The following is a 24279-nucleotide window of genomic DNA, read 5'->3' as shown; positions in this document are numbered from 1 at the left end:
TGGGGACCTCATGTGTGTCTGATGGGGACACTGGTGACCCAGCTATCACTGTGACCAGATCTTCAGATTTTTCAGCAGAAACCAGACATCTAATATTTAAATGTTGGCAAGTGATTCAACTTGAAAAACAAACAGAGAAACCTTGCCAGCTGATCAAACCACATCTACAGATCAATCATGGCCCTCGGGCCTTGGTTTGCACACCCTGGTAAAGATCGCAGCCTCCCAGTTTGAAACTCTCTTCTGCAGTTCACTCTGTGGTCGGCCACCTTCCTTCCTTGGCCTCAGTTTCCTCTTTTGTAAGCAGCTGGTCTCAGTGGCCCCTTCCAACCCACACCCCCGTGCAGCGTTGGCTCCGAAGAGTTAGTCACCATGTGTTCCCAAATCCCCGGCTTTGGGAACCGATATTGTTAACATCTGCTACCCGGATGACACACGGTGAACAGGGACTTGGAGCTCCAGGCCTGGGTCACGGAGGTCTTCCCGGAGGGTTTTCCAAGCCGAATGCTCTAAGGGGATGTGTCCACTGCCCCTGGGCAGCAGCCCCTTGGGTCTCAGCTCTGTTCTCTCTACCCTACTCCCATCTAGGGGTCCCCTCCACCCTGGGCCACTGTGCTGTGTTCATTGGTGTTTCACCATGATCATCTTCACCTGCTCAGCCCAACAGGCTGCCATCAACAGTGGCCAGGTGAGCCAGTGCCAGACCCAGGAGACAACAATGATTATGGGAGGAGCAGACCTAGCAGCACTGGCAGCTCTGTACTGAGTTCATGGGGTAGGTCTGAATTCAGCGCCTGGATGCCCAATATTCCTACTACCATGTGGCTTGCCCTGCCCACCACCAAGAGCCAGACAGAACTAGCAGGCCCACTCCCTGAGGTCAAGGCTACATGCCACGGCCTGGTGCTCCTCTGGGGGGGGGTCAGCAATGAAACCAAGGACACTGTAAGCAAGGCCCAAGTGTGGGTGGCTGGGGCCTCAGCTTCTAGAAGAGTCGGTACAATGGCTACTAGGAGGGCGCACTTAGCTTAGCAGGCTGAGCTCCTAGGTGGCAGGGCTTGCAGCCACTAGGTTGCCGGTGGGTGTGGTTTGGGGTGGTGTGGATTCCTAGTAGGTGGAGCTTAGAGTGGTCTGGGCTTCAGAGTGAGACGGGCTTGGGGTGGTCTGTGTTTCTTGTGGCCCACAGGCTTTTGTCTAGGTGGGGTGGTTTATGTCTCAAGTTGGATGGTTCTGGAGTGGTCCAGGACCCCTAGGTGGGCTGGGACTGGGTGGACTAAGTCTCCAGGTAGGTAGAGTTAAAATAGAACGGAATCGCTGTGGGCTGAAAATGCAGCCGGCAGAGGTCCCAGCCTTTCCTCCTGCCTGTCTGGACACCTACCCAGAGGAGGCCCCGCCAGGGAGCATCGCCGCCTTCTAGAGTCCCCTGGCCCAGATCTCTGGGGACGTCCTGGAGTGGAACCGGGGCCTGGCGCTGCCCTGCTCCTACCTGGATGCCGCAACCGCGGAGAACCGGCGGTGAGAGCACGTGGCATGCACAGCCTGCATCGCACCCTGCGGCGCCAGCCCTGCCACCAGCGCTCCAATAACTTGCCGTGCACACTCAAGACCCAGGGAAAGGAAATATTTTGTTTTGTTTTGTTTTGTGGGTTTTTTTGGTATGTTTTTTATTTTTGGGGGGTGTTTTGGTTTTTTCGTTTTTTGTAGTTATTTTGAAAATAGGAGGGCACAGTGTGGGGAGAGGCGAGACGGGAAGGGCAATCCTAAATGGAAATGCTGTTCTCAATCAGCACCGGGTCCAGGTAGTAGTAGGGGATGGGGAGGCACTTGTTGCGCTGGCGGATGGCGTGCGAGATCTGGTTCAGACGCTGGCGGAATGCCTCTATGCTCCTCCGCGGGGCCTCCTCCACGAAGTGGATATCTGGGAAGTGGCCCAGGGGGCGCTGCGGGCAGAGAGCTCGGCAGCTGGGACCAGAGCCGGACAGCACCCCCTCCTCCTGCTGGTGGCCCTGGTCCCTCCACCCTTTGGCTTCAGTGGCCTCTCACTCTGTTCTCCCCCCTTGACATCCCCCCCCCAGTTATCCTGCCCCCTCCCTCCCCGGCTCCTGGCCCCATCTCTCACCCTGTCATCAGGCTCCCGGCTGAGGGTCCAGAGCACCAGCAGCGTGATGCACGTCGTCTTCACGTCCGGCAACGTGTCCATGAAGGTCTCCAGAGTGGTCAGCCCCTTCGCCTGCATCGGTGGATTCCGCATGGATGCTGGGAAGTTGGGCATCCAGGCGGTGAACTCCATCTGGAGATAGGGTAGAAGTGCGGGTCTGGGTGGAAGAGCACCCCAGGAGTTTCGTTCTGCCAGGCCCTCACCACCCTCCCTCCCCTCGCTGCCTTGGACTCCCTGCCCTTGGCGCTGAGGCTGGGCTGGGTTGGTTAGACTGGGGCTGGGGCTGGGTGTGGGGCTGGGGTTTCCTTGAGATGAGGCCAGAGGCTAGGGCTGAGAGTTGGGTCTGAGGCTTGGTTTCCGTTGGGACTGGAGTTGAAGCTGAGACTCGGGCTGAGACAAGTTGAGGCTGGACCAGGGATTATTGCTGAGGTTGGGTTTGAGATTGGGGCACAGACTAGGAGGTCGGGACCTGGGGCTGGGCCTGGGCTGGTGAGGGCACCGGTACCTGGCCTGTGTTGACAGCAGCGTGCTTAGCAGAGCAGGTGTAGATGACTATGGTGACATATCGGATCAGCTCAGGCACGGTTCGCAAGCACGTGGGGAAGCCTGACAGGCAGGGGAAAGGCGCAGGCGGCGTCAGTCCTGCCCTGGCCCTGGATGCCCGGCAGAGGGCGCCACCATGCCCCTCTCTCCTCGTTTTGCAAAAGCTCCAAGCTGCGGCATCCCTACCCTCATCCTGCCTGCGTGACCCTCCTGTGGCTGCAACCTCATCGCCCGTAATCCAGATCATAAGGCTGTGGACAGAGGGTGACAGGCCCTGGCCAGAAGTCCTCCAGGGCTGCTCCTGGCCCCTGCCTAATGTGTGGCCCTCAGATCTCTCTCCCAATTTCCCTGGGGGTGCCTCTCTGGTCCAAGGTCAGGGGCTGTTGGGAGAGGCAGGAGGCTTTCTTCCGTTCCTCGGTTCCTTCGGAAGAGTCCTGCCCTGAATCAATCCAGCCCACACCATCCACTCCCTCCCATCGCTGCCTTCAGGACTCTGCCCACTCCAGATGGATTTCTCCATCTCACCTCTCTTCCCTACCAACTGCTGGTTTCTCTTTCCTGTTGCCCCGTGTGAACCTCAGGTTGCTTCTCTTTCCTATTGTACTGTGTGTCCTGGTTGCCATGGTGATCTCAGGTTCCAAAAGTCCCACACATTCAAACCAGACCCATCATCTTCCTCCCTAACTTCTCCTCCTTTCAGCCCCCAGCTCAACAGATGACATACATCAACTTAACCAGTTGCAAAAGCCCAAAACCCGTAGTCGCCCTTGGCCCCCCCTCCCCTCACCTGCCCCTCACCACCAAACCCAAACTGTCACCCAGTCCCAGTCCCATCATTTCTAGCCCTGGAATTCTCTGTGGTGTCCCCACAGTCCTCAACCTAGTCAGGTCCCCAGTCTTCCCTCCTGGACACCACAACAGCTTCCCTGTTTGCTGGCTGCCAGCGCAGCCTGATAATCTGGCATACAAGTCTGATCTCCTTGTAAAACCCTCGATGGCTCCCTCTGGCCCTTAACCAAGCCTGGCTGCTGCTCACAGCCTCAGCCTTAGCCCATTGGGAACCTCCTCCCCTCCCACACTAAGTCAGTTGCAGAGAACCTGACTGCAGTAAGCAGCTCTCAGAAGTCCCTATGCTCTCCAGGTTTCTCCCATGCAGAATTCTCCATCCCCATCCTCTGTCATCTCAAGGCTAGCCTCTCATCCTGCAGATCTTAGCTAGATGTTAGCCAAGAAGTGAGATCTCAGCTAGATCTTAGCTTGCTCCTCCTGCCCTATCTTCTCTCCACTACCCCATCCCAAGATGGGTTAGTCACCTTCCCTGGGCTTCCCCACAACTTACTTTATGGAAATACCAGCCACCCTAGACTGTGAACCCCTTGAGGGCAGGCATCTTCACCGCCTGTCCTGTTCCCTTTTGCCTCCTCAGTAACCGGTACAGTGTTGGGTTGTGGAGGCTCACTGGATATTCGCTGGATGTGTACCCAGGCGGCGGGACCTCACCCCTCTCCTGGTGCTGCCAGCTCCCCCCTGCCAGCTCCCTGGCCTCCCACCCTTTCCTGTTGGAGCTCACACCCCATTTCACAATCCACAAAGATTTGTTTCTGAGGTGGGGCTGGGACCCCTCCAGGTCTCTGCAGAGATGACCCACAGCCCTTAATCTCAGATAGGGACCCTTGGCCAGCCATGTTTTCTTCCCCACCCTCTCTAAGGTGCCACTGCCCCAGAGGCCAGAGAAGAGCCCTTCCAAAATCCCAGGGCAGCAATTTGGTCTCCTTTAGTCCACAGTAAAATATGTTCTGATCCAGACCAGGAGGGCCGTAGCTGACCTGCCTGGGGGCTGCCCCTCAGCCCCAGCTCCCCCTGGTTGCCCATATGCCCAGGCCCATACCTGAGCTCTCACGCCCTAGAAGGCACTCCTTAAATATCTCCTGCACCCAGGACTGCAATTCTGGGTCACCCTCCACGGCTGCGTCACACGGGTAATAATAGGTGATCATCTCCGTCACATACCTGACCAGGGGACAGGGCCTCAGTTTGGATCCTCCCCTCCTGCCCCTCAGCCAGGCTTCTCCCACCTCCCCCAGGGTGCCCTGGCCTCGGTTGGCCCCAGAGCTGCCCCAGGCCTGTGGGAGGGCAAGTCCTGTGGGGCAGAAGTGGAGAGGGTGGCTTGGCAAGGCCAGAACGCACCCAGAGCACTCCCTTATAAGGGCTGGGCAAAGCCTACAGGCAGCTCAGATCCCAGAAGGGGTCTGGGCAACAGAGGTGGGCTGGGGACCCAAGCAACAAAGGGGCCTGCTGGGCTGAGGGTGCAGGTGTAATGGACACACAGACCCCAGGCCCCTTCCCCAAGCACAAGCCTATGGATGACACCAGACCCATACTCAGGTCCCCAGAAGCTTCCTACACCCTCTCCAACACCCCAGGGTGTCCACCCTGAGAGCCACCCACTGGTGTCCCGAGCTCACCTCTCCAGCGCATTCCACACTGCCAAGCTGTCGTCGCGGTAGTAATATCCAGGCAGGTCCTGGACCCCACGCTCCACAAAGTCATTGGGGAGGTAGAGGCTGTCATAGGTGAGCTCCGACAGAGCCCGCACCATCACCCCAGCAAAGCCCTCCACTCCCAGAGACATGCCCTGTGAGGGAGGAGGCAGATACTGGAGCCAGAAAGGCATCCCTGGCACTCCCCGCAGGTCCCCTATGATCTCAATAAGTGCCCCCCAAGCCAGCCAACCCCACCTCCAGGAACTCTCCTGCTCTGGGCAGCACCCCAGCCCTGCCCTGCTCCTTTCTGGACAGGAGAACCCACTTCATCCAGTTCCCTCCCTCCATGCCCCCTCACGATGACCCAAAGGCAAGTGAAAGGTCCTGGTGTTTGTCCATCTGCAAAGGCCAGAGGAAAGCAAGCGTCTTGTTGGGGATGGGGGCGGAGTCTTACCTTGGCAGAGAGCCCCCCCTCATTGAGGAGAACAGCCCGGCCAATGCTGTTGATCTGGACAGTGTATCGGATATGGGGGATGAGGAGCTGTGGGAAGGACAAGGAGGATGAAGAGAGAGGGCTGCAGTGGCACCCAAAGAAGCTGAGCACCCCACTTCCACAACATCAGACCTGCTCACTCTGGGAAGTCCCCACGCCAAGCCCTCTCTTACTAGAGCCTGACTGCTCAGTGGGCTGGGGGCCTTTCTGAGGCCAGGTGAGGGCCATGACGCCTGGGGGAGGCCCCTCCCCCCAAGCCCATACCTTGTAGAGGGGGTGGCACATGGGCAGGTTCCTCAGCATGGCCAGGCCGAAGGCCTCGGCAATGAGGTGGGTCTCCAGTAGGTGGGCAATGGCCTCGTGGCTGTAGAACTCCGCATAGCGCACCCATGTCTTGGCCAGCAGCCAGTCCCACTCAGAATCGCTGGGCAGGAAGATGGGGCAATCCGGCCCAGGGGTTTGGCTGAGCTAGGGGTGGTGAAAGAGGGAGGGTTAGGTGAGGGCAGGACCCACACACAGAAAGGCCCCACTGTAGGGAGGAGGCAGAATTGAGTCTGAGAAGGTGAAAACCCTCCCACACTCCAGTCCCATTGGTCCCCTGAGTACCCCTGGCCCTTTCTTCCCTCCCCACGTTTGATCTTGCTGTTCACTCTGCCTGACTTCAGTACCTTCCCCTTGTCCGGTCTCTACCTGGAAGCCCCCCCTTATTCTTCCAGAACCATCTCACAAGCTGCCTCCTCTGGCAAGCCTTCCTTACTCCAACCCCACCTCCACCAAACTCAGGAGTGCAGGTTGCGCACTGCACAAGGGTTCCCAGCCCCTCAAGGAGCAGGCAGATCACTGAAATCAGCCTACACTCTTACACTAAGGAACCAGGACCATCAGGCTCTGGGGCTCTGGCCCATCCACCCAGAGGGAGCCTCTTTCTAACTTGTACATGACCCTTGGGGGACTCCTGGGAAGGAAGCACCTAGTTCCTTCCTCTGCCAGACCAGATTCCCAAGGCAGCAGCCAGGTCTAATTAGCTCAGCATTTCCAGTATGGCCCCAATCAGGGATTGGTTTTCCAAGTGGATGGATGGATGAAGTAAAAGAGACTAGCACACTCCACAGACACACATACGTGCTCACACTCACAGATGCACACACATAGGGCATACAAGTGCAGCCAGCCCTTCGTATCCATGGGCTCCACACCGTGGATTCCACAACAGATGGAAAATACTCTAGGGAAATAAACTGTCTCTACTGAACATGTGCAGAGTTTTTCCCCTAAACAATACAGTATGACAACTATACATAGCATTTACATTGTATTCTATTGGGTACTATAAGTAATCTAGAGAGGATTTATTTTATTTTATTTTATATTTTATTTTATTTTATATTTTATTGAAACAAGATCTCATTCTGTCGCCCAGGCTGAACTGCAGTGGCATGACTTCAGCTAACTGCAACCTCGGCTTCCTGGGTTCAAACGATTCTCCTGCCTTAGCCTCCTGAATAGCTGAGACTACAGGCACTCCCCACCACCCCTGGCTAATTTTTGTAGTTTTACTAAAGATAGGGTTTCCCAATGTTGGCCAGGTCTCGAACTCCTGACCTCAAGTAATCCGCCTACCTCAGCCTCCCAAAGTGCTGGGATTAACAGGCGTGAGCCACCGCACCCGGCCTAGAGAGGATTTAAAATACACAAGCGGGCCGGTGGAGGTGGCTCACACCTGTAGTCCCAGTACTTTGGGAGGGTGAGGTGGGAGCATCGCTTGAGCCCAGGAATGCAAGATGGAAGAAAGCATAGCGCTCCTTGTGTACATGCAGCAGCAAGAGCTCACCCAGCTCCGCTCACCAGCGCACCTTGCACTTCTGTACCTGAGGGGACCAAGATAGCAAGCAGGTGAGAGGCGGGAAGCTGCCGAGACGGTCCTTGCATCTTGCAAGGTGCATCTACACCTAAGCCTATTCGAACACACAAACCTGATCTGCTGCCAGCCCACACCGGGCTTTTCTATGAATTAGAAAAAGGTGCCCGGGTTGGGCGCGGTGGCTCACACCTGGAACCCCAACACACAAGAAGATGTGTGTAAGTTATATGTAAACACTGGAACATTTTATATAAGAAACTTGAACATCTGCAGATTTTGGCAAGGGGGGGCGGTCCTGGAACCCATCTCTCAAGGATACCGAGAGACGGCTGAATACACACAGGTCCACACGCTCACATAAGCGCGCGCACACTCGGAGGAACATTCGCGCACACAGAGGCTCAGCGGCAGCGCCGCCTGCGGCCCAGGCACCTGGATGGCGATGGGCATCATCTTGCCCTCGGGCCCGAAGTGCAGCAGGCAGAGGGGGGCGCAGTGGTGCTGCTTCCGGCCGCTGAGCTCGACGGTGGGGAAGCCCTCCATGATGCGGTAGTCGGCCAGGTAAATGTTCCCCTTCTGGAGGGGAGCCGCTGTGGGTGGCTAGTAGGCAACCACACGGGGCGCCCAGGGGCAGGGGTGGGACGGGAACGCGGGGCGCGGGGCGCTGGGTGCGGGTGTGGCTGGGACTGGCGCAGGCGCTGGAGGTGGAGAGAGACCGGGATGCCCGCGAGGGAGGCCGGGAGGGGGGCCGGGGTCTCCGCCCGAGAGGGCCTCACCTCCAGCTCCGCTTGCAAGCACGTTCCCTCGCCCAGGAATGGGGCCACCATGTCGTCTGTGACGGGGAACTTGTCTGGGATCCGCGTGCAGCGGCGGATCAGGCCTGGGTTGACGCCGTTGAGGTACTGGTACCCAAAGAAGGTGTCCTCGGCCCAGTGCTCTGCCACGTACTCTGTGGGGACGGAACGAGGGCGTCACGAGGCGGCCCGGCCCCCCTCGGGGACGGAGAGGCATGGGACAGAAGAAGAGCGCGGGCACCGAGAGGACTCGGGGAGGAAAACAAATCCCCCAGCCTTGAGCTGAGCGGCCAGAGGAGCCCGGGGCGACGTTTTCCCAGAAGCCGCCAGAGGGCGCGCGCGCCTCGCTGCCTCTCGCGTCCCACACGCCCGGGACCACCTGGCTCCCTCTGCTCGATCTGGCACACCCCATTCCATACCAGCGACAACAGACTTCTTGCCAGGGAAAATTTTCTTAATATCCTTCAGTCTCTTCCACGAATGTTTGCAGTCCAACAGGCCGCGGACTTTGAAAGCCAGTGCCCTAGGAGATGGGATTCCAGGGAGAGGCTGTCACCCAAGGATCAGCTGGGGCTAGTGGCAGGGCCGCCCCACCCACTTAGGTCTCTGGGCCTCAGGGTCTGTGCGTCTCAAAGTCTCTGGGTCCCAGGGCTCAAGATCTTTGCATCTCTACGTCCCTGGGATCATGTCTTGGGTTTTCTGGGTCTGCATGTCAGCTCCCTCTGCCTTCCTGACCATTCCAACCCCTGGGACTGTCTTGGAGGCCACCATGGTGGTGGGAGAGGGACAGTCCTGGCAGGAGCCCTCGTCACTCACACACACTCACATGGGCCCCAGGCGGGTGAAGAAGGAGGCTGTCTTGAGGAAGGAGTAGCGGAGATTTAAGTTTAGGAACTTGGTGGCCTTAAAGTTGATAAGAATTGGAAATCCTGGAATATAACCATTCCACCTGTGGGGAGAAGCGCATAGCAGCTGGGATCCAGGGGGCAGGGAGGAGGCAGGCACCCAGGCAGAAGCCATGGGAAGGGCCCAGCACAGCTTCAGGTCCTTACTCTGGCCGGTTTCGGTTGCGATGCCTTCGGACCGGAGGACGGTAACTGGGAATGTGCACATAGTTGGGCAGGCCAGGAACAAAGACCTGCCAGCTGCAAGGGAAGCCCAGATGTGCCCCTGATGCCCGTGCACCACCCCAGGGCAGAGGGCCAGAGCCATCACTGCCCCCACCTCCCTGGACCCCTGCAGGGCCCCAGAGTCTGTCACCCGCCCCCTCACTGGTAGAAGTCCTGCTTGGCTCTGATCTCCTCTCGTCTGTGCTCCAGGAGGATGGGGAGTGAGTCATCTGCTGTTGTCTTTCCTGTAGGGAGACCAAGGAGGCGACTCAAGGGCTGACCCCTGCCCCAAGTGAGAGCATTCAGTATTTGACTTTCTGGTCTGCCTTGTTTCACTTAAGATAATGACCTCCAGTTCCATCCATGTTGCTGCAAATGACATGATTTCATTTTTTCATGACTAAATAGTATTCCGTTACATATATATGCCACATTTTCTTTATCCAGTCATCCATCAGGGCACTTAGAGTGATTCCATATTTTTGCTAGTGTGAATAGTGCGGTGATAAGTAAAGCATCTTTTTGATATATTGATTTCTTTTCCTTTGGGTAGATACCACTGAAATATTAATAACTGACAGTTGTTTAGCACTTACTAGGTCCCAGGTACTTTGTAGACAGTTTACTTTTTATTAATCTAAGCCTAAGAAACACCCCTGGCACCAACAGTTTCAGCTAAAGGACTGTATCACCATGCCCATTGTACAAGGAGAAACAGTCATATTATGTGGGGAAAAGGCTGGATTTGTCCAGCAGCAGGCTGCTCCTGACCACCAACAGTTGTTAAACCTTTTAAAACTCCCTTCAGTCTGGGTGCGGTGGCTCATGCCTGTAATCCCAGAGGCTGAGGTGGGTGGATAACGAGGTCAGGAGTTCAAGACCAGCCTGGTCAACATGGTGAAACCCCATCTCTACTAAAAATACAAAAATTAGCAGGGCATGGTGGCATGCGCCTGTAATCCCAGCTACTCAGGAGGCTGAGGCAGGAGAATCACATGAATCTGGGAGGCGGAGGTTGCAGTGAGCTGAGATCGCACCACTGCACTCCAGCCTGAGGGACAGAGCAAGACTGTGTCTCAAAAAAAAAAAGAAAAGAAAAAAAAGGAAAAACTCCATTTAGATGTCATCTCATTGGATTCTCATATCCACCCTATGAAATAGGTTCTGTTGTGAGTTCCATTTTACAGATGAGGGCACCAAGGCTTAGAAGAATTTGGAAATGTGCCCAGGTGTCCAGCTAGTAGGTGGAAAAACTGCGACCCACATCCAGGTCCATCTTTGTCCAGCACCCTGGCTGGTGGTCCCCAGGCTGGCCTGTGCTACCACTGCAGCCCATCATTTCCCATCAAGGCCCTCACCTCACCCTCCTCCACCTCTCCCTCCTCCTCCTGCCTCAGCTCACATTGTATTCTGGATGAACAGTGTTCCCTGGAGTTGTGAAACCCAGAGACCCAGCTCATTTCAATCCCCAGGGCGGGAACCTTACTCCTTCGAGGGCCCTGTGGGTGACTCAAGTCTCCCTGTCCTCCTGTTGCATGGCAATGGCTCACCCAACCCCATTCCTCCCTGGCCACCAGCATCACCCTGCCTGTCCCCTCTTCCGCGTCACCCAGACCTGTCACTGTGGGAAGGTGCTCAGTGTCCCCAGCAAGCCCCTCCCCTTGGCATGCCCACTGTCTCTCAGGCTTTCCTTGCCTCTCCTTTCCCCAGCTCAGGCCCTGGTCCCCACTCCAGCACTGGGCAATGAGAAATGGAAGAGAGGTAGTCAGCTGCAGGGAAGATGGGGCTTTCGGCCCTGGGTGTCCTCAGCTCTGCTTTCCCTCCCATCCGCCTCAAAGGAAGCCAACACTCAAGTGGTAGAACTGGAGGATCACAGAGGACAGGCCTCCAAGTCCCATGCAGTACTACAAATTAGGAAGCCGACCCCAGCCCACCCACACAAGGCGCTCTGGCAGGGGTGGGTGCAAGGAGCTCAGCCACTCAGCTCCTGTTTTCTCCCATGGGAACAACCAAGCAACTGGAAAAACCACTGGGCAGCCTTAGCCAGCCACGACCTTGGAGAAACCCTGACAGTCTATCTGAATAATAGGGCCTCTATTGGATAGATCGTTACTGGATTAAGGGGGGTCTTTTTAAGTAACGGTGCATCCTGTTAGAGAAATAAGGTGTCCTGTTGGGATAATAGGGAATCCTTTGGAGCAACAGAACATCCCATCAGTCTAAAAAATGCTCTGTTAGAAAACCAGGGCTCATGCCTGTAATCCCAGCACTTTAAGGCCAAGGCAGGTAGATCACCTGAGGTCAGGAGTTTGAGACCAGCCTGGCCAACATGGTGAAACCTGTCTCACTAAAAATACAAAAATTATCCAGGTGTAGTGGCACGTGCCTGTAGTCCCAGCTGCTAGGGAGGCTGAGGCAGGATAATCGCTTGAACCTGGGAGGCGGAGATTGCAGTGAGTTGAGATCATACCATTGCACTCCAGCCTGGGCAACAAGAGTGAAACTCCATCTCAAAAAAAAAGAAAACCAGGGCATCGTAATTATAAGACCACAGTACCATGGATTCCTGTGGAACTCAAAGGGCTTCTAAATGGAGTAGCAAGGTGCCAGTTGGAATAATGGGGCATCCTGTTATAGTAACAGAATCCTGCTGGAGTAACAGGGAGTCTTTTTGGAGTGCATATAGTTGGCATCATGAATAGGCCTCCTGTGAGAATCCTGAGCCTCTCCCTAGTATCACAAGGGGTCTTTTTAGAGTGGCTGGGCATCTTGTAGGAGTGTGGGAGGACTGGAGAAGCAGCAGGGAGTGCACTCTGGGAATGCTGTCTGCTGCTGGATGGGGATGCTGAGGGTAGCTGCAAGGCCTCAGGCACCTCTGTTCCTCCAGTGCGCAGCCCCAAGCTGAGGCCAGAGCAGCAGCACTGACTGAGGGAAATATGTGAGCGTGGCAAGAGAGCCCAGAGTCCCTGCTGGGGCTGGCCCCTGCTGGCTTGCTGGAAACGCGGGTGCCATGCCCAGGTAGCAGGCTGGAGTGAGGGGGCCTCACGGCCATGGGATGGAGCAGGGTGATGAGGGCTTACCTGTGGCCTCCCGGAGTGACAGGGTCTCGTAGCCATCCATCCACTGGTAGGCAGGGAAGTGGTAGATACGGCCGTTGGGGGCACAGATCTGCACGTAGTTGCAGTACCAAGGGTCTTTGGGGAAGAAGGAATAGCGTTCTTTGTGAAGGCGGATGATGATGAGTTCCCCCAGGTCCTGCGGGCACTGCACGGTGTACTGGTCCACCTAGGCAGGATGCAGGGCTGGCTGAGTGGGCAGGTTTCTACCTGGCTCCCAGGCTGCCCACCCCGCTGGCCCCTCACCCAGGCCCTGCTCATGCTGCGCAATGCTCACCTCCCTGGACTGATGGAGAGGCAGGATATTGACCTGATTGTTGAGCTTCCTTCTGACTCCTCGGGCTTGGGGGTCTCCTACTGGGTCCCTCTAACCAAGGCCGCCTGTGTAGGACTCCAGCCCCTCCCTCTCTCCATCCCCAGCTCCTGTCTTCTCCCATCCCCTCTCCAGGCACCCGAGGTTGCAGGAACCCTTCAGACCCCTGGGAACTTGGCTACCACACTACAGTTTTTGAGTGGGGAGAGGTGGCGGTCCAGCCGGCCCCTTCTCCCATTCATCAGTGACGATGCAGATATTCAGAATGACCACACAGATAGAGTGATCTATTAAGGTCACATAGCAGCAGGTAGCTGGGCCTGACTCAAAATCAGGTCTCAGGGCCTACAGAGCGTGCCTTCCATGAGACAGGCTGGTTTGATGCCATTTTAAGCCACAGTTATGATGCAACTGAACTTAGGAAGAGTGAGTAAGAATGGAAGAGAGACGGATGAGGGGAGGGGAAAGACAGAAGAAAAGGGAGAAGAACGAAAGCAGGTAGAGAGGATTGAGAGAAGAGGGATGCAGGATGGGCAGAGACAGGGAGAGAGGGCTGAGGGAGAGGGAGAGAAGAAAAGGACGGGGAGGGAGCTGAGGAATGGCTGAAAGGGATAGCAATGAGGGAGCAGGATGGAAAAGGATGGCGCAGAGACCTGGGAGGTGTGTGACTGTGTGACGGGCTGGGAGCCAGCTCTGGGCAAGGCGTCTAGAGCCACCTGCCCACTGCCTTCAGAGCTCTGCATCTGCTCTCCAGCCTCTTCTGGCCAAGCTCAGCTCACCTGGCTCCCCCTACACACCTCCACCCCTCTCAGCTCCCCCCAACACACACACTCACGCACACACACACACGCACGCACGTACTTACCGCCCCGGTTGCAAAGTCTCTCCCAAAGTGATTCAACAGCTGCTTATGGCTCTCTCCTTGGGTCCCCACAATGGTCAGTGAGATGGAGTCCAGTGTTCCTGACAGGAGGTCGGTGCCTGTGGCCACCTTGACTTTGTAGGTGGCCATGGCTGATCTTCAGGAGGCAAGAGGGACACTCAGTCCTGGACACCGTGGAGGGGCCACACAGAGACCCAAGGCAGGCAAGGGAAGCCAGGCACAGAGTGGAGTGGACAGGGCCAGCCTCCAAGGTAGAGTGGTGAGGTGGCGAGTTGGGGTGACTGGGCCTGCGGCCAAATCCTGGAAAAGCTGCTGCCCTTGGCGGCCGGGATGCGTGCTGGGAAGGCCCAGGCAGGGCCCAGCTGGTGGCAAGTGAGCAGGTTTCTGGGCTCTGAGCCCTCTGGGAGCTGGCAGGGAGGAAAAGCAGGCAGGGCACTGGGCCTGCCTCTGAAAGGGCGGATGGAAGACGCCCCGATGAAGGCGCCTTCAGGGTGGGGGAGCCAGTCCAGCCTGAGCCAGGGCCCCAGGGAAGTTGGGGGAAGGGGCAGGGTGGGGCCCCAGATCTTTATCAGACTAATAAGCTCTTTCCTCCTGCCAGTCCCCATTGACTGCAGTGCCAGGAACCCCTGCTAAGCAGGGCCCTGGGCAGTGTGACCTGCATTGGTTCTGAGGCTACTGGTGGGCGGGGCAGAGAAGGGGGAGGGGCACTAACTTGCTGCACAGCCGGCTGGCTGCCCGGCCATTCCTCCTGGGAATGGGGCAGGTGGTAGCGGCAGTGAGAAAGCCGGCCCATCCTTCTGCCGCAGGGCCCAGAGGCTGTGACAGGAAGGGTGGGAGGTGTTGAAGCTAGGGCTCTGGGACCACATGGGTGCAGAGAGACCTAGAGACACTGCGGGGAGGAATGATCAGAGTAGGAGGAGGAGATCTGTTGCTTCCTGCGGGGCCAGATCCGCTGGGGAGGGATTGGAGTTGGATACAAAATCAGAAGACAAAAGAAAATTAAAAATTAGAAGACACAGTGAAATCTGGGGCATAAGAATTAAGTTAAATAGCTAGGTGTGATGTCTCACGTCTGTAATCCCAGCACTTTGGGAGGCCAAGGCAGGCGGATCACGAGGTCAAGAGATCGAGACCATCCTGATCAACATGGTGAAACCCCGTCTCTACTAAAAATACAAAAATTAGCCAGGCATGACGGTATGTGCCTGTAGTCCTAGCTACTCAGGAGGCTGAGGCAGGAGAATCACTTGAACTCAGGAGGCAGAGGTTGCAGTGAGCTGAGATTGTGCCACTGCCCTCCAGCCTGGGTAAGAGAGCGAGACTCCATCTCAAAAAAAAAAAAAAGAAGTTAAATAATGGATCAATATGATCAATATTTTGTGGTATAATCATAAAATAGAATTCTACACAGGAATTAAAAAAGAAAAAAGAGGCCGGGCACAGTGGCTCACACCTGTAATCCCAGCACTTTGGGAGGCCGGGCTGGGCAGATCACAAGGTCACGAGATCGAGACCATGGTGAAACCCCGTCTCTACTAAAAAATACAAAAATTAGCTGGGCATGGTGGCACGCACCTGTGGTCCCAGCTACTCAGGAGGCTGAGGCAGGAGAATTGCTTGAACCCAGGAGGCGGAGGTTGCAGTGAGCCAAGATTGCACCACTGCACTCCAGCCTGGTGCCTGGCAACAGAGTAAGACTCTGTCTCAAAAAAAAAAATGAACTGCAATGCAGATGAATCTCACAAAGATTGTATTGAGTGAAGAGACCCGGACGTTAAAGAGGACACGTTCTGTTATTCCATTGATGGGAACTTCCAGAACCAGCAAAACTGAGCCATCCTTAGTTAGACAAGCCCCACTGGTGAGTATCTGGCAGAGAGGGAAGCCATATAGGTTGCTGGAAGTGTTCTTATCTTGATCTGAGGGGCTTATAGGGCACTTAATTTTATAAAGTACATATCCTCACTTCCCTCCCAAAAAAGAATGAAGCTAGGAAGAGGGCCAGAGTCAGGGCTGGGCTCCAGTGGAACTGGGTTTGCTGGGAACCAGATCATTCATTCCTTCCCTCCCTCCCTCCCGCAGATGTGTAGTGAGCATGGCGCCCGGCGTTTTAGGCACTGCAGACACAGAGAAGAAATGAAACGTACATGGAGCTTACCGAATAGCTGGGAAAGAAGTGAAAGCAACAGTAAACGATAATTTGTTCACTACAATTTTGGATACTAAGTGCTCTGAAGAAAATAAGCCTGGAGTCGGTGGGAGGTTGGGATTGGAAACTAGTTTCTGATAGAATCACAGAAGCCAGAGAGCCTTGGGAAAGGGATAAGGTTTTTGGGAGTAAGACGAGGAGCAATGATGAGAGAGGGCCAGAGATATACTTTCCAAAGATAGGATTTGGGACCCAGGGAGAGAGAGTGAAGAGGCAGGCATGTTACTATTCCCTTTTTCTGGTCCTGCCCTCTTTCCTTCTGCCTCCCAGGGGCAGCTTCTGTCAACCAGGAAGCACAACCCTGGTTTCCTCCCTGGTGGCATGCTTCCGTCACCATTGAAGGAAGGTCAGTCAGTGCCTGGGCCAAGTTAGGGCCAGAGGGGGCTGGGATTGTGAGGTGAAGAGAAGGTTCCAGTAGGTTCCTGATTGCATGTGGAATGGGGCTAAGACTGCAATTCAGGTTCAGCTTAGGGACATAGATGTGGCCAGAGTCGGGGATTGAAATGATCTTTTCCAGACCTAAATCTATTCATATCACCCTCTATGCCACCTCCTCCCACCCCTGTTCAAGCCTGGCAGTGGCTCCTCTGCCTTTGGGACAGTGACACCATCCCCTCCCATGGCCCCCAAGGTCTGCCTGATTGGCTTCACCCCTCACATTCGCCTTTGCTGTCTTCCGTCTGGGACCACGTGCCTTTCGTTCATTCATTAGCAGACACTGGCTGAGCCCCTGCTGTGTGTTTAGCACTGTGTCAGGTCCTGGAAATACAATGCGACCGAAGCAAACCCCTGCACTCATGGAGCTTGCCTTCAAGTGGGGAAACAGACAATAGTACCTAATAACCAAATACATTAAATCATATGTTAAATAGTGATATGTGTTGAAGAGAAAAAAGAAAACAGGGAAGGACAAAAGAAGAGGAGTGCCAGGCGCGGGGGCTCACGCCTGTAATCCCAGCAATTTGGGAGGCCGAGGCGGGCAGATCACCTGAGGTCGGGAGTTCGAGACTAGCCTGGCCAACTTGGAGAAACCCCATCCCTACTAAAAATACAAAATTACCTGGTATGGTGGCACATGCCTGGAATCCCAGCTATTTGGGAGGCTGAGGCAGAAGAATCACCTGAACCTGGGAGGCAGAGGTTTTAGTAAGCTAAGATCTTGCCACTGCACTCTGGCCTGGGCAACAAGAGTGAAACTTTGTCTCCAAAACAAACAAACAAAAAGAGGAGCAAATTGTAGATATAGAGTGGCCAGGGAAGGGCTCCTGGCGAAGGGGACTTGTGAGTAAAGACCTGAAGGAAGTGAAGTCAGTTCCTTGCCACCCCAGGGCCTCGGCACATGCTCTTCCCTCTCTACCTCTCCAACCTGTCATGTTTCCTCTTCTTCCTGACCTTAGCTCAATAATTGCTTTTTTGAGGAAGGCCAAATTTCACTATACATGGCTCTCACAGCACTGTAGCTAACATCTTTGATTGATGTCTGTTTTCCCTAATAAATTAGGCTGTCCATAATTGGTTTTGGTTTTGTCCCCAGCTCCTGGTACCTGGGAGTTGCTAGAAACAGTTGAATGGTTTAGTGATAAGGACAAGGTCAGGGCTGGGGATTGAATCGATGATGCCTTTGGAGTTACGATGAAGATCCGAGGAGAGCTGGCTTGGGCTAAAAGTGAGAGAAGGGGCAAGGGGTGGTGTGGGGAGAGGAAGGGGCTGGGTGGGGAGGGAGGGAGGAGGGGAGAGAACGCTGAAGATGAGGGTCATGCCCAGCCCTGGGTGGCAGGGCTGGCTGTCCCGGGTTGCAGACGGGAGCTGTCCAGCTGGATCTCCATCCTGGGCTCTCCCTCCTCAACCACCTTGATGACTCTTGGAGGATGCTGGGAGCCTGAGGATGCAAATCTTAAGATGCAAATTCCATGCAAATTATCCCAGCCTCCTGCTTTCTAGTCTTTCCCCTTTGCCCTGTGTCCCCAGGGGGCTGCTGAGGCTTGGTGAGAAGCAGGACAGTGGAGTGGTCAAACTGAGTCATAGCCCACTACCAAGAGGTGTCCCCTACCCAAATCCCAGGGTGAGCCTGGGTTTGCTTAGGGCTCCAGTCTGGAGTGGGAATTAGGTTCCTGAGGGAGATGGAGATAAAGGCAGGGATGCTGAGGATGTGAATGTGGCTGGGGCAGGGACAGAAACGGGATGAGGCATGAGGATGTAGATGGGGCACTCCCCACTTATGACCAAAACGTAGACGCCTGACTCTTGGTAGGTGCTCATTGGGCTGAAGAACTGGTTTTCCTGGACCAGGGGAGGGACCCAGCAAGCAGGAGAGGTTCCTGGGAAGGATTCACACTTGCTGGGGTGGCTCACTAGGGTCCACCCCACACAGGAAGCTGAGTTCTCACTGCTGGGGCAGCCCCTATTCCTGCCCCCATCCCAAGCCCTTCAAGGCAAGGAGCCACTAACTCCTGGGGACCCACTCTCCTAAGACAAAAAATCAAATCAGGCCATTCCCCTGCTTAAAGTTCACCAGAGCTTAAAATGATGTTGTCCTTAGAAACAAATCCAAGGGCCGGGTGTGGTGGCTCACGCCTGTAATCTGAGCGCTTTGGGAAGCCAAGGCGGGTGGATCAGGAGATCGGGAGTTTGAGGCCAGACTGACCAACATGGTGAAACCCCATCTCAATGAACAATACAAAAATTAGCCAGGTGTGGTGGCTAATGCCTGTAACCTCAGCTACTCAGGATGCTGAGGCAGGAGAATCACTGGAACCCAGGAGGTGGAGATTGCAGTGAGCTGAGAGATCGCACCACTGTACTCCAGCCTGAATGGTAGAGTGATGCTCTGTCTCAAAACAAACAAACAAGAAACAAATCCAAGGACTTATCATGGCTACAGGACCATGCATGCCCCGACATTTTTCCAGCCACTCTGGCCTCCTCTTTGTACCCAGAACACGTGTCCTTCAGGATCCTTGCATTTGCCCCTCCTGGGCTTGTAACACCCTTCCCCCAAGCTGTTCAAGCTGTTTCAGGAGTGGTTTTGTTTGTTTGTTTGTTGTTTTGAGACTGTCACTCTGTTGCCCAGGCTGCAACCTCCACCTCTCTGGCTCAAGCGATCCTCCCACCTCGCCCTGTAACTGGGACCACAGGCGTACTCCACCCGGCTCATTTTTTGTATCTTTTGGTAGAGATGGGATTTTGCCATGTTGCCGGGGCTGGTCTCAAACTCCTGAGCTCAAGCGATTTGCCCATCTCAGCCTCCCAAACTGCTGGGATTGCAGGCATGAGCCGCTGTGGCCAACCTAAAGAATGTATTGTTCATATCATCCAGCGTCACCTCCTCAGAGTCCCTCCCTGACCACCCTCGTGTTTCCCCACCCTCCGCCCTCCATCATGCTACCCTGCCATTGGTTGTATCTCCAACTGCACTTGCCACCACCTGAAAGGATCTTTGTCTGTTTATTGATGCATGTATTGTGTCTCTCCACCACCCGTAAACTGTAAAAGAAGGGGTTGTGCCTGGGGAGCTCACAGCTGCTTCCCCAAAATCTAGAACAGCCTCTAGTTAGACAAAAGCCATGAAGCAAAGCGATCCTAGGAAGGGGCTTCTCAGGTCTTCCCTCTCCTGGATCTGGCTGGGGAAGGAGGCTGCTGTGCTTCGCATTGGACCGGGTGGCCTTTCAGACTCACCAAAAAGCAGTGGAGGGCAGAGTGCAAGCTGTGGGGCGCTCCCAGCCTCACAGGGCTCCAGTAGCTTGACGTGAGCCTCCTCCCCATGTCCTGTCCCCAGAGTCAGCGCAGGGCAACCTAAGCAGGTGTGTCTGCCCAATAAATCTCTCTTCAAGATGCCTTTCTGGGAAACCAGTTTCCAATGATCCTCCCTGGTCCCTCCCTCTCCGGCTCGGGGGCATTTTTTAGGATAGGTATGCCTTCTAATGCTACCTTTGTGGAGGCCCAAGGAATGTTCATCCTCTTGGGGGACAGGGTGCCTGAGTATGCCCAGGCCCTTTTTGCTGCTGCTTCCAAGCCGGATATCAAAGGGGTCTGCATTGCGCACCCAGCCTCAGTCTCACCCCTGGTGGCCACAAGGGGGCACCGCTGGGTGTTTCTTAGTCCTTAGTCCTTTCTTAGTGCAGTGAACAAAACTGGTGATTTGGGATAAGTCCTTAGCTTGCAATCTGCACATGAGATATCCCCAGACACACCTCTTTATGCGCAATGATATGAGGATCCTCTTCTCGCATGATCACAGGTGCAGAAAGTTAAAATCCAACAGTCAAAGGCAGCCTAACCCACCCCACACACAAGGAGCAAAGGGAGAAGGTTTGGTTGAACAGGGAGATTCTTGGGCTGGGATGTGAGGGGACAGTTGACTGCCCCAAAATTTCAGTATACCAGGGCTTTGGGATGGCAGTTGAGTTAGGGAGGAAATTCGGCTAGGTGCGGAGCTCTTTGTGCAGCTGCGATTGTACTGCAGGCACGTGTTATTTTCTTAGATGACGGCAGCCCCAGCCAGGGCAGCCTGTGGATCCCCACTGAGCGCAGAAACGAACACTGACCATGGTCTACACCGGGACTGAGACGCACTGCAGCCAGTCAGAGCCCCCAGCCACATGAAGCTCTGGGTGAGTCACTGGTTATGCTGATGCTAAAACCATCTGATCCCCCTGCCACTGACCCCACAGGGATGGGGGGGGGCAGTTGGCCTGTCATTGCCCAAAGACGCTGTGATCTGGCCAGAGAGAGGCCATGACTGGGATTGGGTCAGGCACAGAATTTGACTCAGGTAGCAGTGGAAGGAAGGAAGGTGGGCTGGATCTGAGGTCTGGGGAAGCAGAAAACTCATGTGTTGGGTTGCTGTGGATTGAGAAGACCGGGAAGTCTGACTTGAGGGCTGCACAGGTCTCTATGTTTAAGGTCTGTGGGGCTGAAAATCAGACACCCCAGATTGCCAGCCACGTGGTCAGGATCGACTATACCACAGTAACAACCCCCAAATTCCAGTGGCTTCACCTGACAAGTTTATTTCTCACCCAGTCCATGGCTGGCCCAGGCAGTGGGAGCCTCTTCTCCAGTCCCTTGGACACATCAGCAAGTGCCATCGCAACACGTGCTTCCGGAAGGGAGAGGCAGAGAGAAGGAAATCAGGAGTCTCTGTACCGGCCTGGAGATGACCCACATCCCTTCTGCTCCCAACTCAGCCAAAATTCATCTCGTGACTCCACCCATCCACAAGAGGGCCAGAGGCTGAGTCTTCCAAGTCCAGGAGGAGAGCTGGATTTCAGTGACAACACTAATTACCCAGACTCTGAGGCTTTACAAAATACTTACTATTCCACTTCTTAGTCCCCTGAATCCAGACGTTCCTTCACCTCCTGATGACGCTCTCTGGGAGGTGAAGGCAGGAATATATGGCTTGACTGAATGGTGGGTTGAGCCGGAACTCTTCTGTCCCCAGAGTAGATAATCCCTGGATTCCTGTCTCCAGAAAAGATGACCCCCGGATCCACTGCTGTTCCCCCACTACACCCCCCCACCCTCACCCACCCCTACACACACACATCAAAGCAGCCAAATATTTTTTTTTTATTGAATTCACTGGGCTCAAGGACAAAAAGGAAAAAAAATGGAATGAAAGTGGAGTAGAACAAAAGCTTGAGAGAGATCCATCCCCACAAACACCCCAGGCCAAGGAACCTGTCTCTAAGAATAGCAGTTAGAGGTCCAGAAAAGCTGCATTCTGATTCTTCCCCTCTCCTTAAAGGTGCTGGGGACAAAGGGAAGCACATGTCAGACTCAGGCACACAGCCTTTCTGTGCCGTTTCCTGGATTTTCCAGAGAAGGAAGCTGGGTTGACTGGCCCTAGGCTTGCAGGAAAGGGAAAGTGAAAAGGCATGGTAGGAGAAGGAGTTTGGGGATGGGGGAGGATGAAGGAGAAAAGCTCAGGAACCCAAGCTGGGCATTCCAAAAGGCTGGAACAAGAGGCTGCCCAAAGTACAGCAAGAAGTGAAGCAGTTCCTTGCTTTCGGAGGGGCTGCTGTGCACTGGACTTTAGTCAATGGCTCGTAACCCTGGACGCTGCTGTCCTGGCCTCTCACAGCTCAGGGCGTAGTTTGTATGATGTCAGAGCCATCTTGGCTGCAAAGGTCCCCACGTGCAGACGAGAAGGTTCAGGCGAACTGAGAACAGGGAGAATGGAAGGGTCTGGAGGACCCTAAGGAACTGTTCCTCCTCATGCTTGCACCTTTCTTTCTTCTTGGGTGGTATTTGGGGGTGGTTAGATGGAGACGCTGTTCTCGATGAAGGGAGGGTCCAGGTAGGTGTAGGGCAGCTCAAGGCCCTGGTTCCGCTCCTGGATGTCCCTCGAGATCTGGGCCAGGCGGCTCTGGAAGGCAGCGATGCTTCGCCTTGGGCCCTCCTCTGTGAAGTGCTCATCCGGGTAGGTGCCCAGGGGCCTCTGGGAGGAAATCAGGCAAGAGATCAGGATGACATTCAAGATGGGGTGGGGAATAATGAAGGACCACATGTAACAGCAAATACCGTCAAGTTGCAGCCATTGTAAACACTTGCCCTTCAAACTAGGGCCCCAAACTACCACTCCACACATCCTGACACAAACGGCCCCCCAGCACCCAAACCCCAAACAGAGTAGGGGACACAACGTGATTTAGGAGCCAGGCAACCCAAATTCAGTGCTGCCTCTGCTGGCAAGCCTCTGCCTGTTACTTTGACTCAGAGACGCAATTCCTGCATCTGAAAATGGATGGGTTGAACTAGAAAAAAATGTTTTTTGAGGCAGGGTGTCACTCTGTTGCCCAGGCTGGAGTAGTGGTGTGATCATAGCCACTGCAGCCTCAAACTCCTGGGCTCAAGTGATCCTCCCACCTTGGCCTCCCAAAGCACCAGGATTACAGGCATGAGTCACTGCGCCTGGCCTACGAAACCTTTAAAAGTCCCTTTCATACCTGATCCAACTGCTCTGTGAACTAAAAGAATACAACCACATTTCTCATACAGCTGAGATCAACATAAACACCGTCCTGCAAATATACCAAGAATATACCTACTACCTCACAATTTCACAAAATTCAACTCCTGAAAACAACCAGCATCCTGGTTCTTTTTTTTTTAAAGATGGGGTTTCACCATATTGGTCAGGCTGGTCTCCAACTCCTGACCTCAGGTGATCCGCCCACCTCAGCCTCCCAAAGTGCTGGGATTACAGGCGTGAGCCACCGCACCTGGCTGCATCCTGGTTCTAAGGCATCTTCACAATCAACCATGGTGATGGAACTTTCACCAACACAATCACCGTCATCCCACACTGCCACACTTTATAGCTTGGGCAACCACAATCAAGAAATATCACAGTGAACTCCAGTCACTGCTATCCTGTGTACAGGACTGTCCCTCCCCCACAATCACATCATGCAACCAGCTCATCACAACAACGCAGAGGCCCAGCCTCCTAACCAGCACACACTTCCCACTTAATTGAACCTTCATATAACGTAACTGTTGCCAATACTACTGATCTTTAACAAATTCCTTTTCTTGTTTTATTGCATTGGTGAAGGCCTCTAAATCAATGTTAAATAGCAGCAGTAACAGTGGGCATTATTTTCCTTTCTCTGACTTTAATGAATAGACATCTATGGTCTCACCATAAATATAGTGTTTTCTGAAGTACACTTTTTTTTTTTTTTTTTTTTTTTTGGGAGATGGAGTCTCACTCCATCACCCAGACTGGGGTGCAATGACGTGATCTTTGCTCACTGCAACCTCTGCCTCCCAGGTTCAAGTGATTATCCTACCTCAGCTTCCCGAGTAGCTGGGATTATAGGCAGCTGCCACCATGCCTGGATGCTTTTTGTATTTTTAGTAGAGACGGGGTTTTACCATGTTGGCCAGGCTGGTCTTGAACTCCCTCAGGTGATCCACCTGCCTTGGCCTCCCAAAGTGCTGGGATTACAGACGTGAGCCACCGTGTGCAGCCCGAAGTATACTTCTAATCAAAACTCGTTAAGGAGGTTTCATTTTACAATGAGTATTAGTAATAGCTGTTCACATTCATCAAATGCTTTTACAGCATATAGGGAGATAATTATATGGTATGCCTCTTTATTGACATAATGAATTATATGGCTAGATTTCATAAGGTTGAGCCAACCTTTCATTCCTAGAATAAATTAGACTTTGTCATGGTGTATTATTGTTTTATTATTCACTATTGGCCTTCATTGGCTGCTATATTTTTAAGATTGTTGTAGCTAAGTGGAATGAGGTTCCTTTTTTTTTTTTTTTTTTTTGAGACGGAGTTTCACTCATGTTA

The 24279-nt window shown here is 54.2% G+C and overlaps 2 protein-coding genes and 1 long non-coding RNA gene across 8 annotated transcripts in view; 1 reads left to right on the top strand and 2 right to left on the bottom strand.

Annotated features, from left to right (window-relative positions):
* Positions 1 to 1667: 1667 nt before the first annotated feature.
* ALOX12B (arachidonate 12-lipoxygenase, 12R type) lies at positions 1668 to 14879 on the bottom strand. The gene is made up of 15 exons (XM_032280382.1): positions 13736 to 14879; positions 12522 to 12726; positions 9605 to 9686; positions 9385 to 9477; positions 9159 to 9281; positions 8752 to 8855; positions 8315 to 8487; positions 7971 to 8114; positions 5942 to 6145; positions 5639 to 5725; positions 5167 to 5336; positions 4590 to 4711; positions 2664 to 2764; positions 2120 to 2290; positions 1668 to 1940 (listed from the first exon to the last, which is right to left on the bottom strand). Exons 1-15 carry the CDS (start codon positions 13880 to 13882, stop codon positions 1761 to 1763), a joined length of 2106 nt encoding a protein of 701 aa, XP_032136273.1. The 5' UTR covers positions 13883 to 14879; the 3' UTR covers positions 1668 to 1760.
* On the top strand, positions 8020 to 21406 carry LOC116553168. The gene is made up of 3 exons (XR_004269659.1): positions 8020 to 8099; positions 20444 to 20572; positions 20985 to 21406. It is a non-coding gene; the product is annotated as an uncharacterized LOC116553168 (long non-coding RNA).
* A 110-nt stretch (positions 21407 to 21516) lies between these two features.
* The window catches only part of ALOXE3 (arachidonate lipoxygenase 3), a 31486-nt gene continuing 28723 nt past the window's right edge, over positions 21517 to 24279 (bottom strand). For 5 of the 6 annotated variants that reach the window (XM_032280375.1, XM_032280379.1, XM_032280372.1 and 2 more), the window contains one exon: positions 21522 to 22404. In XM_032280375.1, coding sequence (XP_032136266.1) covers positions 22225 to 22404 — 180 coding nt within the window. In that variant the 3' untranslated portion in view covers positions 21522 to 22224. Of the gene's footprint in view, positions 22405 to 24279 lie in introns of all 6 variants that reach the window. The other variant, XM_032280380.1, reaches the window with a different exon arrangement.

The sequence above is a fragment of the Sapajus apella genome, unplaced genomic scaffold, assembly GCF_009761245.1.
Source record: "Sapajus apella isolate SASKATOON/1434 unplaced genomic scaffold, GSC_monkey_1.0 scaffold12, whole genome shotgun sequence".
Lineage (NCBI taxonomy): Eukaryota > Metazoa > Chordata > Mammalia > Primates > Cebidae > Sapajus > Sapajus apella.
Note: the sequence above shows the minus strand (reverse complement) of the source record. Positions and strands in the feature narration are given on the sequence as shown.